Raw genomic sequence first — 14,801 nt, 5'->3', positions numbered from 1 at the left:
TTCACTAAGTGACACTGGGTGCCAGACTGCAGTTCGCACTGCCTGTGATAGAACATGCCTTTGGGATGCTAAGGAAGGCTCCCTTCTTGCTGCTGCAGGAAGCATAATGCTATCACAGACTGGGAAGTCTAGGTTCAGTGGCACAGCTACTCCTCAGTGATGTTCAATTTACTGCAATGCACAACCTGCCGTTTTGAAAGGATGAAATACAGATTCTGAGAAGGAGAATCATTGAAACTAGGGAATGCTATAGAAATAAAAGGCCAAGCCCTACTACAGAGAAATAAATTAGGTTTGACAGGGTTATTGATTCCAGTGTATTTTCACAAGATAGAATCACCTTAAAGCAGAGCTGCTCCTCCTTTCTGCATACAAATAATGTCTGGAGGGAGAGTCATGCCTGCTGCTTCTTTTCTCTTCTTCAGATGAGACACAACTCGCAAAGTCTAGCACCAGCACTTCAGCCTGGCTTTCAGGGGGCAGTTTTGGAGATGGTGACACTTTTTGTGTATTGTCTGTTAAATTCACATTTGTACCTAGAGCACATTCAGGTCTTTGAGATTGGTTCTGAAATGCTGGTAATTTCTGAGTAAATGATCAGTGGGTTTAACAGAACTGAAGGAAAATGTGTGTAATAAAGTGCTGCTGACAGCTGCTGGGAGTCCTCTCCTCTTGGCAGAACTGACAGCTAATCCTCTCTGAATGAGCATGTAGATCCTGAAAGCACTCATCCCTTCTTACTACCACCCGGACCTGTAGAGCAAACTGAGGAAGCATCCATCATTAGCTAATCCCCATGGCTTAGTCCCTGGCCAGCACCAGCGATCTGAGTATCTGCTAAGCATCTTCATTATTTTACTTTTCCGTTTGGTAATGGACACACCGAGAATGCCACACTGTCTCCAGACAGGTGTGGAGAGCTGCTCTTCTGTGCCCCGGGAAGCAGCTTTGGGGTGGATGTGAGCATTAAATACCAGTCACCTTTGGTAGCCTTCCATGTCTCTCTACCTAAAGCTCTGAGTTGATCATGTCAAGGTTGTAGTGACCACAGCCTGCAAGTGTGGCTCAGCAGGGACAAAGTAGCACTGAATTCCTCTGCAGCCACTGTCCCAGTTCCCTCTTGCTGCTCTCTGGCAGGGCTTAACTGGAAGTGCTAAAGAGGGGACATTTTGGGGCACTTTCTAGTGGCACTTTTTCACTTGTCTTGTTGGCTACTAAACTCTGCTTTCCCCATTACCAGATATCCTTGCTAGGCAGCTAGAGCTCATTGGGCAGTTACTTGATCTTATCACATGCTGGTGGCTACCCCACCCATTGCCTCAGTTTAATGACCCAAAATTGAGTTAAAACAATAATCCCTCAATGTTTGCTCCTGGGAGCTGCTGTAAGAATACAAACTAGCAAACTCTACAATCAACTTGCACTCCCAGCTACCTTTGAGACACCACTGACTTCCTGAGGAAACTACAATCCATCGGTGATCTTCCTGATAACACCATCCTGGCCACTATGGATGTAGAAGCCCTCTACACCAACATTCCACACAAAGATAGACTACAAGCCGTCAAGAACACTATCCCCAATAATGTCACGGCTAACCTGGTGGCTGAACTTTGTGACTTTGTCCTTACCCATAACTATTTTACATTTGGGGACAATGTATACCTTCAGATCAGCGGCACTGCTATGGGTACCCGCATGGCCCCACAGTATGCAAACATTTTTATGGCTGACTTAAAACAACGCTTCCTCAGCTCTCATCCCCTAATGCCCCTACTCTACTTGCGCTATATTGATGACATCTTCATCATCTGGACCCATGGAAAAGAAGCCCTTGAGGAATTCCACCATGGTTTCAACAATTTCCATCCCATCATCAAACTCAGCCTGGTCCAGTCCACACAAGAGATCCACTTCTTGAACACTACAGTGCTAATAAACGATGGTCACATAAACACCACCCTATACCGGAAACCTACTGACCGCTATGCCTACCTACATGCCTCCAGCTTTCACCCTGACCACACCACACGATCCATCGTCTACAGCCAAGCTCTGCGATACAGCCGCATTTGCTCCAACCCCTCAGACAGAGACAAACGCCTACAAGATCTCTATCAAGCATTCTTACAACTACAATACCCACCTGCAGAAGTGAAGAAACAGATTGACAGAGCCAGAAGAGTTCCCAGAAGTTACCTACTACAGGACAGGCCTAACAAAGAAAATAACAGAACGCCACTAGCTGTCACCTTCAGCCCCCAACTAAAACCCCTCCAACGCATTATTAAGGATCTACAACCTATCCTGAAGGATGACCCAACACTCTCACAAATCTTGGGAGACAGGCCAGTCCTCGCTTACAGACAGCCCCCCAACCTGAAGCAAATACTCACCAGCAACCACATACCACACAACAGAACCACTAACCCAGGAACCTATCCTTGCAACAAAGCCCGTTGCCAACTGTGCCCACATATCTATTCAGGGGACACCATCACAGGGCCTAATAACATCAGCCACACTATCAGAGGCTCGTTCACCTGCACATCCACCAATGTAATATATGCCATCATGTGCCAGCAATGTCCCTCTGCCATGTACATTGGTCAAACTGGACAGTCTCTATGTAAAAGAATAAATGGACACAAATCAGATGTCAAGAATTATAACATTCATAAACCAGTCGGAGAACACGTCAATCTCTCTGGTCACTCGATTACAGACATGAAAGTTGCGATATTACAGCAGAAAAACTTCAAAACCAGACTCCAGCGAGAGACTGTTGAATTGGAATTCATTTGCAAATTGGATACAGTTAACTTAGGCTTGAATAGAGACTGGGAGTGGCTAAGTCATTATGCAAGGTAACCTATTTCCTCTTGTTTTTTCCTACCCCACCACCCCCCAGACGTTCTTGTTAAACCCTGGATTTCTGCTGGAAATGGCCCACCTTGATTATCATACACATTGTAAGAAGAGTGATCATTTTAGATAAGCTATTACCAGCAGGAGAGTGGGGTGGGGGGAGAGAAAACCTTTTGTAGTGATAAACACCCATTTTTTCATGGTTTGTGTGTATAAAAAGATCTTCTGTACTTTCCACAGTATGCATCCGATGAAGTGAGCTGTAGCTCACGAAAGCTTATGCTCAAATAAATTGGTTAGTCTCTAATGTGCCACAAGTACTCCCTTTCTTTTTACAATCAACTAGAGTCCCAGGCAATGTTCTGTCCTTGATAAGATTCCAAGACCCATTTCATTAGCAGGAGGGGCACATTTTCACAGCAGCGCACAGTTTGCAGCCTTGCAACTCCTCATCAGACTGCCCAACAGACTAGCATTGGGGTAAAATTATATTGCAAGATATTATTTCTCACTCTCTCTCTTCCTCCCCCTCCCCCCGTACCTCTCTGTTCCACACGGAACATAAAACCTTCACCACATCATTGCCTGTCTCCTGCTGCAGTCTTAGGAGCCTAAGGCTGCCTTTGTGATGGGGGAAACACAAGGGAAAAGAATTAGGGTTACAAAAATGGAGTGTGGGGGGGTGTTCAGGTGAGGTGAAATAAGGCGTGAAGGCTCTTGAGCGTGGGAAGGAGTATGGCATGAATGCTAGCCTCCTTCTCGAAATCAGACCCACAGACTGGAGGAAGGGGTGCACAAAGATGGCAGGATGTGTATCGAGTAGGGCAGAGACTTCCCCAAAGAACAAGTGCAAAACAAGAGCTGATGCTCTCTTGACAGATGAGAGCTAATGTGGAGACCAGCAGCGTTAACTTGCACAATGAGTCTGGCACATCTTCAGAGTCTCCCAGGCTGAGAAATGTCCCAAGAGTCATTCATGAGCAGTTGCTTACATTTGATCAGACATACACATTTTAGGGTGTTACTTCTGCACCCTGATTAGATGAACACTCTTGGGTGTTGTGGATAAATTCAGAATTTTAATTTTGTTATTTACAATCCTTTCTCTCCAAGAGGTTTTACTTTTCTGGTTTGGCCTTTCTCTTCTGTCATGTTTTTAATGGCCATGTTTTCTCTGTCCCAGCTTCCCCCACCATTTATCTGTCTCTCCTCCTCCATTTCAAACTGCTTTTCATTTATCTCTGGTCCCCTTCCCCCACCCCTCCTCTACTTGGTTTGCTTGGTACGGGGGTAGAGAGTTATTCACCTTACAAATATCTCTTCATGGCCCCCATTCTATATTGTCTGGGGGCTTGTCTACAGAGGAAAAGTATGCCAGTATAAGCTAAGGTGTGAATTTAAACTGATGAAGCTACACTGGTATAACTCCCTGTGTAGACACTCAGGGTATGTCTTCACTAGCAACGTTAAAGCACTGTTGTGGCTGTGTAGTTGTGGCACCAGCGCTAGGAGAGAGATCTCCCAGCACTGTAAAAAAAAAACCACCTCCATGAGGAGAGTACAGCAATGCAACTTTCTCGCTCAGCTAAAGTGCCAGTGTAGACAAGCCCTTAGCCCTGGTCTACACTGGGGGGGAGTCGATGTAAGGTACGCAACTTCAGCTACAAGAATAGCGTAGCTGAAGTCGACGTACCTAGATCGACTTACCGTGGCATCTTCACGGCGGTGAGTCGACTGCCGCCGCTCCCCTGCCGACTCCGCTTGCGCCTCTCGCGGTGCTGGAGTTCCGGAGTCAACGGGAGAGCGCTCGGGGATCGATTTATCACATCTAGACTCGATGCAATAAATCAACCCCTGATATATCAATGGCTACCTGCCAACCCGGCGGGTAGTGTAGACCTACCCTTAGACTGCTTTGGAAGGGGATTAAGCTTAACCAAAAAAAAGCCATTCTTATTCTGAAATTAGTGTGTCCACAGGGAGTGTCGTACCAGTTTAACTATATTGATATATTATCGGTATAAATGGTAAAACTTTCCTGGGTAGACAAGCCCTATCTTACTTGCAGTCTTTAATGTATTATCTGCACAGCATCCCTGTGAGGTAGGGAAGTGCTGTCCCCATTTCACAGATGAGGAAGCAAGGCACAGAGCGACTGCCCAGGAAGTCTGTAGCAGAGGTCTCTGGCCCTGGCCCCATCCCAACCCCCTCCCTACATACCAGCCCACAGTGGCGGGTGAGGAAGTTCTGACGGGTAAGTGGACAGCACCATGACTTTGCAGGTGTAACTGAGAGTCCTGGTTTGTTGTTTCGCCAGGGTCTAGGAAAGGCTCATCTCAGATGCCTACTTCACACCTGTGTTAGGTGAATTTCATTTTACTCTCTTCCCCTCGGCTGGCCCCTCCCACCTTCTTGGCTTTGCAAGTGAGCTATAACCCCTTTCCCCACCACCCTGACTGGGAACCAACACCACCCTGGTCAGGGCAGATATGAAGGGGAGATGACAAAATTGTTAGGGCTCCCAGTATTTGGTTCTGTTTAGCATTAGAACTCAATGGGAAGTAAGAGAAGGAAGGTGATCCAGGCCCCTGTAGGCCAGTGGCAGCTGCACACTGATGTGTGTGTGTGTGTGTGTGTGTACTTTACAGCCCAAGAAAACAGCTGCAGTCCACAATTTAAAATATTATAAATCCAAAGGGAGGTGTTGAGCCTTGGTAACTCTGTAACTCAGGGTCCTGAGAGGTTTGCTTTCTTTGAGTCCTGCATTCCCACACAGCTCCCCCAATCATCCACTGCTTGAGCCATGCACGGGAATTCAATCACTGTGACCACTGGCTCCCTGCTAGAGTGGTGTCTGGGGATGGGGTGAGCCCCAGCTGCTGCCAAGTGCCCCCCCGGGGGGGGAGGGCTGGGCTCCCACTCAGTGCTGCCCCTTGGGGACTCGCTTCCAGGCATGCCTGATCTATTTCCAATTCTTCTGTCTGCGCTGCTGGAAGCCGTGTTTCTGCTGTCCAGACCATCATCTTTGGCAAGTGCTTATGCACTGGTGCTGGAAGGAGTCTTCTAACAATCACTACAGACACAGCAGTGTTTGTGGGTGATGTGCATGATGTTCTCATGCTTATAGGTGTTGAACTGTAACTCAGATAACTTCTTCCTAACAATATAGCTGTGACATGGCCAGCTTCTGGCTTGGATGAAACAGCTCAGGCCCCTGTGTTTCCCTGTTATCAAGTCCCCCTGTAGCTGTGCTTCTTTATTATACATCTGTTTAGCATCAGGCTCTTTACCTTACTCAGCTAGAAAAGCTGATCTGGCTGTTCTCAGGAAACACAGAACAATTAGAAATGATTTTCTTCTTTAGAACTTACTTCTAAGCCTCAGCTTGGTGGCAGGAGTGTCTGCTTTCTCTGAAAGGGATAAATTGCATGATTACAGGTGGAAGCAACCTCCACTGTAAGATATGTCTTTGTCCGCTTTATAAAGCATTCATTTTCTTCATGTCTCCTGAAGCAAAACCCCAGTGGTACCAGGCCAGAGTCTCCCATCCCCCTGATGCAAAGCAAAGCCACTCCTGAATATGCATCTGGAGTCCACTTCAGGCAGACACCTCTGGGGTCAGCCTTGATGCACCCTTTGTGGTGTTGTGAGGCTCCTTCAAATGCAGATGGAATTCCCTTCCTCTGTTAGTTCTGTGCATGAGCCACTAGAGTTCCCAGAGGACATTATTGTGTGGAGGATTTTATTAAGTATCCAACGAATATATCTTCCCCAGTCCTACTACCAGCCCCCAGCAGCATGTCCCTGGTGTCCCTCAGCAGATTTAATCACCAAATTGTTCCCAAATACTAGTTTTATGTCAGGCTCCACAATCTTCCACTAATGACCCCCATCAGTACTGTGTGAGCACTGAGAATTCTCTTACTGCAGGAGAGATGCTGCAGGGAACCAGCCCAGAAGAAGCCAAAACCACCCTGGGCTCTCCTCATGCAGCCATGAAAATGATGGCGAAAATTGCCTCTGAAACTGCACAAAGCACACGGATCAGACATCGCTCCATTTAACACAATAAACCGCATATCCCAGTGCAAGCACTGCAGTGAGAGTGGGGGGGCCCCCTTCTGCCCTGGGCGTGAGAGAGTCGCCTGTGTTAGCAATAAAGACATCTGTGGAAGTTACAGGATCATAATCCATCCTTTCCTTTCCCAGTCCTCCATCCATTTCTCCCTCCTTTTTCCCCTCCCCACCTCACAACTCTCCTCCTCTGCTCTTCCCCTCCATTATCTGAAGAGTTAAACCCTGGGCATTCAGTGGGGCAAGTCAGGCCCCTTCTGCCATGCCCCAAGGGCCTTGGCCAAACCATAGATCTTAGGCTAGCTCTTCTTGCTGTGCCTGGGGATGATGTTGGACTAAGTGATTACAAGCCCCGGGAACGAATTGCTGCAATAGCCCAAATCGCTCTCTAAGGTAATGATCTGGGGACTTTCTAAATGCTGCTTCTCAGTGTGCAATGTGAGAGGTCTCTGGAGGTGTGCAGCAGTGCTGAGATTCATCTAGCCCTGTCATGCCTCTTCTCCCTAGCTACTGCACTTTGGACAGGCTGAGTCTGTTCCCAGCTGTGATCAATACTACCTGGCCATGGCTCTTCTCGCTGACTAATGTGCAAACGAATGTCCCCAACAAGCCTTGCGAGGCTGGTTCTTATGGTCAGGTTTCCCGAGTGGCACCGTGAGAGAGTTGCCTGCTCCCGGCCTTAATTGAGGCTGCAGTGCTAGTCGGGCAGGGGGTTGTACTGCACTGGGCTTTAACGATGACAAGAACAGGCTACCAGTGCCTGCTGGTCAGTAATGGGTACTTCACATGTCACCAGAGCTGGTGGGAGCCCAGGTGTATTGTATGGAGTCACAGCCTGTGCAGGGCCTTACAGTGTTGTGTTTAGAGCCTATACATGGTTTCTAAGTGCATACGTTTTACCGTTGGGCTGGGAATTTAGACACAACATTGAGCCATTTTCACTTTAATGAAATTTCACAAAGCAAAAAAATTCTGATTTCTGCCTCTAGTTGTATAGCAGCCTCAGAACAGGCTCCGTCAGACCCACCCTCAAATAACTGCAGTGCCTTGTTAGAGTTTGCCAAATAGTTATTTCATTAAATTGCTTGAGAACTCTTTCCAAAGAGCCAGATCTCTTTCAAGATGGTGTGAAACTAACATGAATGGAATGAGGCCTCCTCCCAACTCTGCTTGTTGCTGCTGCAACATGTATGGAAACAAACTGGCCCTGCTTGGGTGGATAACCCTGCATACAGCGCTCCGCCAGCCTGTCAGCAAGCGTGTCTGGGAGGCCACCATCATGTCCAGGGTAATGAGGTACTGCACCTTCTCACTTAGTTGTGGGGCTTCCATTCCCAACAAATCCAAGTCCATTCCCAGATACATTAATATTCTGCTGAGACCTTTCATCTTATGTTCAGCTAGCTGGATGACAAACTCTTGGTAATGGCCTAAAACTTTCCAGCATGGGGAGAAGTTAGAGATGGGGCCAGGAGCCAGTCCAGGAATGTTCTGTGGGGTGCCCCATAGAAAATATTTTTCTGAGCAAATATTGTAACTGCCTTTTTGTCAGGACTCCCTCTGCACGTGAGACAGGTGCCTTCATGTCTGAAGAGAAGTCGTCCTTTTCCACCCTATTGTTGTTCAAAACATGTCTGTCCAGCAGTTCTGCCTGGGCATTGGTGCAGCCCACCAGACTCTTGATCCCAACAGAAATGGTCTCTTCCTTTTTCAACAGCCTTCCCTGCTACACAGTGTAAACCCTTCCTTTTGAAGGAGTACAGTCAGGCCCCAACCCCCCTGCCAAAGCCTGTCTTTTAGGCTCGTTCTGGTGCACACTAGCTGTAGAGGGTGGATTGGAGCAACATGTCCCACAGCCAAGTGTAACTTCCAGCCCAGGCCAGCGTATTCAGTCTCCTCACCCCCACAGTATCAGAGGTGTGAGTAAGAGCAGGTTAGGGGAATTGCTGCTTGCTGCTACATTTTCCATTCTGGGGCAAGTTACAGCAGCAAAAGTAACGTAACTTTCCCTCCCTTACAGCATGAATCGAGAGCATTAAACCCTGGATGGCAGCATTGGTACCAAACACCAAAGCCTGTCTCAGCTGTGCCCCTAGTGTTGGACTGCAGGAATTCCCATCCATCCTGTTCTCCTTGGCTAGCAGATCAGGCCCAAGGCTAAGACTCAGGAGATGTGGAAGGGGAATCCTCAGGACTCTAACGGGAGCACTTTAGAGACCCCGAGGAAAGGGGGAAGGTTTCATCATCTGACTTCCTATCCCAGGAGTGTGCATCAGCCTTGCCAGGGAAATCACAATGTTTTTAGCATCAGCTGCAACTCTGCTGGTCTCAGATATTTGCTGCCTATTGTGCTGCATGAGATTCATCTATAGCATCAAGTGAAAAAAAATGAAGTCATTGTAAATTCTGGCAGTTTTTATGGTATAATTAAGCTGCCTACAAGGATCCCTCAGGGAAAGCAAATGCAGCTTTGCTATTTATGGAGCTGGCCGAGGTAGTGCTTTCTGGCCAACTTTCATATCTTATGACCTATAAATTGTGTTTAATAGCTAACCTGTTGCCTCAGATTCTTGTATCAGAAAAACTGGTTTCCTTTTTAATCTATTTAATTTGCATCAGCACAGCATGTTTACAAATCCTTGATTTGGAAACATTAGTCCATTAATGTTGCTAAGCATGGAAGTAATTTATCGTCTGCACTATCTGCCCTTTGCTCTGGCCCATAGATCTTCCTGACACTGCATTATTCTTCCTCCTGTGATATAATTTTAATAAAAATAATCATTAGGAAGGCTCCTCTGGTCTTGGTTGTTGAAAGCCCTGAAAGACGAGTTGCTGCTGTGAGACTGTAGCTAGTAGTAACAGTCTAGTGCAGCTCCCAACGCGGGGACTTGAACCAGCTTTCCTGCTAGAGAGGAACCCTCATCTGCTGCCTGTTCACAGCTGGGTGCATGTGATGGGGTGCCCAGGAAGGGGTTAATGGCCTGACAGGACTGAAATGGAACCCTCTTGCCTGCTGGATGTGTCCAAGCTGGATGTAGGGCCCCAGCTGTAGAGAACAATCGGGAAGATCTCAGTATATCAAGGACAAGTGGCAGGCAGGCTGGGAGGGAACTGCCTTTGCAAAGGCCTGTATCTGCTGGGGTAGGCATGGCTTCCATGGGGAGAGGATGGCAGTTCTAACGGCCTCTTCTGGTGCGGTGAGTGGGAGAGGTTTCCAGGGTGGCTGGGGACAGACCCAAGCACACACTCAGAACCATGATACTACTTGGACATGTAAAAAGCAGGGTTTTCCTCCTAACCTTGCTTGGGGTGAGTCCATCTTGTGGGCTAATGCTGTCGTCCTTCGGGCCTTCACTGATGCAGCAGCTGCTCAGTGTAGTTCAAGGGGCAGGTTTAATCTACAACCACCTGAATAATTTGGGTTGGTGACGCTGAGCATGCTGGCTTAACTGTGCAGGTATCCTTGTCTGATTCCTTATCCCTGTCTGATCGCTCCAGGTGCATGGGTCAGAATTCCCACAGCAGATGTTTTAAGGACTATCTAACAAAGCAGATGCCATGAATCTAGCGCAGGAATCTCTGCAGGCTCAGTATGCAGAGGGATTGGGAAGCTCTGCAGTGTGAACATGGTCAATCTGAGCTGCATCCTGCTGCAATTTCCCACAGATCATCCTCTTAGGCTCCTTATTCAGAGCCTGAGACCTCTGCTGCTGTTGGAAAGGAGCTCATTGTGCAGGAAGTGGCACAGAAGCAAGCAATTCATTAGTCATTATTCTGCAGAGAAATGCCATTACATATCTGTCTGCCCAAGAGCCCTGTGGACAGGACTTTGCTGTGATAACTGAAATGACTGTAGGTGTAGTAGTGAGAGATGGGCTGAGATGCAGCTGCCTTCAGGGCAGGAACCCAGCTCTCTGAGGCAGCTCACACCTTGTGGCTCCTGATATTGCCAAGTTCCTGCAGATTCCACATTCTGTATTACCCCACAGTCCCCAGGCTTTGCAGTGCCATGGGTTTCCCCACTACGTCTGTCAGGGGATGGGAAGGTATAGTGCATCAATGAGAGAATCCCAGTCCAGTTCTCTCTGCCAGCCCTCCAGGTGCTCTCCCTGCAGCCCCTCATTGCCACAAGCTGCCCTCAGAGAAATGTCGTAGCTGCTGGAGAGCCACAAACAGCACGTTCCCCTGTTCGGCAGCTGGGGATTTTTCTCCTGAGTATCGTGTTGCAGGTGCAGATAGACAGGTTTTCACTGGACCCTCCAGGAAGCAGAGCTGGAGTCTCCCTGGAAGAGTTTGTTAGAGGCTAACAGGTGACTGTTGTGTGTCCCTTTGACTTGACTCTGTTTCCACAGGCTCTCACTCTCACCCTCTCTCTCTTGTCTTACAGGCAGCTTCCTCAGCTCTGAGCAGCCTGGGCCATGTGTACACAGCCATTGGTGATTACCCCAATGCACTGGCTAGTCACAAGCAGTGTGTTCTCCTTGCAAAGCAATCCAAAGACGAGCTCTCGGAGGCCCGCGAGCTGGGTAACATGGGGGCAGTGTACATTGCTATGGGGGACTTTGAGAATGCGGTGCAGTGCCACGAGCAGCACCTGAAGATTGCCAAGGAGCTGGGGAACAAGCGGGAGGAGGCGCGAGCCTATAGCAACCTGGGCAGCGCCTACCACTACCGGAGGAACTTTGACAAGGCCATGTCCTACCACAATTATGTGCTGGAGCTGGCTCAGGAACTGGCCGAGAAAGCCATTGAGATGCGGGCCTATGCTGGCCTGGGCCATGCTGCCAGATGTATGCAAGATCTGGAGAGGGCCAAGCAGTACCATGAAGAACAGCTGGGCATTGCTGAGAGCCTGCAGGACCGAGCTGCTGAGGGCAGAGCCTCTTCCAATCTAGGTAAGTGCCCCAGGCTGTGTGGGGAATAGTGTAACAATGCCTAACCACATGGTCTACTGCAGGGAACTTCGCTCTGTGTCACCTTCTCAAATCCCTTGCTTCCCCTAAGCCAGCTGCTCATCTCAGTCCCCTTCATTCATAGGTGCTGGAAGTAGGGGAGCGGGGCACTGCAGCACCCCCTCGCTTGAAGAAGTTTCCATCATATACAGGGTTTACCGTTTGGTTCAATGGCTCTCAGCACCCCCACTGTACAAATTGTTCCAGCAGCCCTGCCTTCATCCCAGCAGCAAGTGGGCACTTTCCAGGTTCAAAGTGCCAAAGCAATATGCTCCTGGGGCAGCCCTTTAACATATCCAAGTGGTGGAGTGAAAAGCATGAGGTGACTCCAGAGCAGGGAGTGAAATGGTAAGATGATGAGTTTGGGGGGCTGCAAAGGTGAGCCAAGAGAAGGTTTTAGGGGCAAAGCAGGTGCGGCAGCACGATAATGTCCAGTGGGGGTGAGGGCATCATGATCTGCCATCTTGTCATAGGTTTGGGACCCATGCAGGACATCGGGCCCAGCTAAGCACTCAGGTGTGAGGGTGGGGACGTTTCATGGACCAAAGGTTGGCTCTGCTCGTTAACCTTACAAAATGCAACTCCTCACGTCCTTCTCGCTAACCCAAAGGGTGCATTGTCCAAATCCCGGCAGAGCTGATTTTCGAAGCAAGCGCAGAACCCAAGTTTTGGATGATGTTTGTTCCTGTGGGGAGGAGACGTTAGTGTCCTACAGTTACCACTAGAAGTAGGATTTAGAGCAGGGGTGGGCAAACTTTTTGGCCTGAGGGCCACATATGGGTATGGAAACTGTATAGTGGGCATGAATGCTCACGAAATTGGGGGTTGGGGTGCGGGAGGGGGTGCGGGCTCTGGCTGCGGGTGCTGGCTCTGTGGTGGGTCCAGAAATGAGGAGTTGAGTGTGTGGGAAGGGGCTCCAGGCTGGGGCACAGGGTTGGGGTGCGGAAGGGGGGGTGAGGGCTCTGGAGATGAGAGTTTGGGGTGCAGCAGGGTGCTCCGGGCTGGGACCCAGGGGTTCAGAGGGCAGGAGGGGGATCAGGGCTGGGGCAGGGTGTTGGGGCGCGGGAGAGGGTCAGGGGCAGATTCCGGGCGGCACTTACCTCAAGCAGCTCCCAGAAGCAGGGGCATGTCCCCTCTCCAGCTCCTATGCAGAGGCATGGCCAGGCAGCTCTGCATGCTGCCCCGTCCACAGGTGCTGTCCCTGCAGATCCCATTGGCCATGGTTTCCGGCCAGTGGAAGCTGCGGGGATGACACTTGGGGTGGGTGCAGAATGCGGAGCCCCTTGGCTGCCCCTACATGTAGGAGTCGGAGGGGGGACATGCCGCTGCTTCCAGGAGCCATGCAGAGCCACAGTATGCACGGAGTGATGCAAGCCCCCGCTCCCTGACTGGAGCACCAGAGCAGGGCAAGCCCCGGACCCTATTCCCCGGCAGGTGCTCGAGGGCTGGATTAAAATGTCTGAAGGACCGCTTGTGGCCCCTGGGCCGTAGTTTGCCCACCCCTGATTTAGAGGGAATGCCGCTCTACTGCTTCTCCCTTTCCCTGGTCCCAAGGTGGGAATTCAGAGAGCACAGATGGTTCTTGCTGCTTTTGCTGTGACTTTCGACATTGTGGACTTTCCTGTCGTAGGCGACGGTATCCTGGCTGTAATTCCCTTCAGCAGTCCAGGTGTGGCTGTGGGGGCGGGAATGACAGAGAAGGGCTGTTGGGATGATGAAATGCTGGCAGCCCCCAGAAGTGCAGTTCTAGCAGGCAGCCCTGCACTGTAAATTAGCTTCTGTTTCTGCCTGGCAGTTCGCACTTGGTTCATTTGTTGATGCTAATTGTACTCTGATGTTATCTGCGGCAGGTAATTGAAATGGGCTTGATGAATTACTTAATTTCCTTTAATAGCTTAGTCTTCAAGAGCTGAATAAAGAAGATAAGGTGAACTGAAGAAAACAGAACAGCCCCAGCTTTCTAATTAGTGCGCTGAGTTTCCTTTTTCTTTACTCAAATTATGGCAAATGTGTAAGGCTAAATGGGTTTATGATGCAAGAACCCCTTTGGGGCATTGACCTTTAAAGAGCCAGTACTGAGCACTGATAACATTTCTGTTCGTATGACAGGGGATCTGATGGCCAGGAGGTTGGAAAGGATGATGCTTTGAGTCTGACCTTGTATAAGGGATGTTTGTATAAGGAATTTAGCAAAATACAAATGCAAATACATTTAGCAAAGAGCTAATTACGTTCCCCGTGTCTCTGGCAGGTGCTGTGAGATGTCTTTTCTGCGGGTGCGCATGAGAACTACTCTCTGGGTTCTGCTGGCAGATAACAGGGCAGGAGAGGCATGTTCTGGGTTCTGCTGGACCGGAGTGTAGAGCATGCGCCCAGGGCTCTGCTGGGGTTTGGGGCATGCACCCTGGACTCTGCCAGCTACAGGGGTGGAAGTGCTTCTGTGGCTCTGGCGGATGTGGGGCTGTGGGCTCTGCTGGCCATGAGCAGGGGGAGCATATGCCTTGGGCTCTGTTGGCAGTTGGGGGCTGGGGGCATTCATCACTGACTTTCTCCAGGTCACTTGGAGGAGGCCTCTGGATTCCTGCCAGTTTTGTACGTTAAGCAGCTGAGCCCTCGGGCCTCTAGGCCAGAGTCCGTTATCAAGAGGAACATGGCACTGCCTTCAGAACTCATCAGAGCAGTTCCCTAAACCATCACCCAGCTAGGACTGCGCCTGGACTAAGCCCCCAGTGTCTTCCCCAGGTGAACAGAAGTGAATCCCGGATCTCTCCCACTCATGTAGTCATTGTTCAAACTCAGTTTTACAGGTGTAGAATTAAAGGCAAGTTGCTGTCCATAGCCGGTTTTGCCCAGTGTGGCCTGGACACTTTCCTTGCATGAGAGCAGAAAAATAGTGTTCAGGTC

The 14,801-nt window shown here is 49.4% G+C and overlaps 1 protein-coding gene across 3 annotated transcripts in view; it reads left to right on the top strand.

Annotated features, from left to right (window-relative positions):
* The window catches only part of TTC28 (tetratricopeptide repeat domain 28), a 504,428-nt gene that overhangs the window by 378,257 nt on the left and 111,370 nt on the right, over positions 1-14,801 (top strand). For all 3 annotated transcript variants that reach the window (XM_084649138.1, XM_084649137.1, XM_084649139.1), the window contains exon 6: positions 11,333-11,840. In XM_084649138.1, coding sequence (XP_084505264.1) covers positions 11,333-11,840 — 508 coding nt within the window. The remainder of the gene's footprint in view (positions 1-11,332; positions 11,841-14,801) is intronic.

Source organism: Lepidochelys olivacea (genome assembly GCF_965140295.1).
Source record: "Lepidochelys olivacea isolate rLepOli2 genome assembly, chromosome: 15".
NCBI lineage: Eukaryota > Metazoa > Chordata > Testudines > Cheloniidae > Lepidochelys > Lepidochelys olivacea.
Note: the sequence above shows the minus strand (reverse complement) of the source record. Positions and strands in the feature narration are given on the sequence as shown.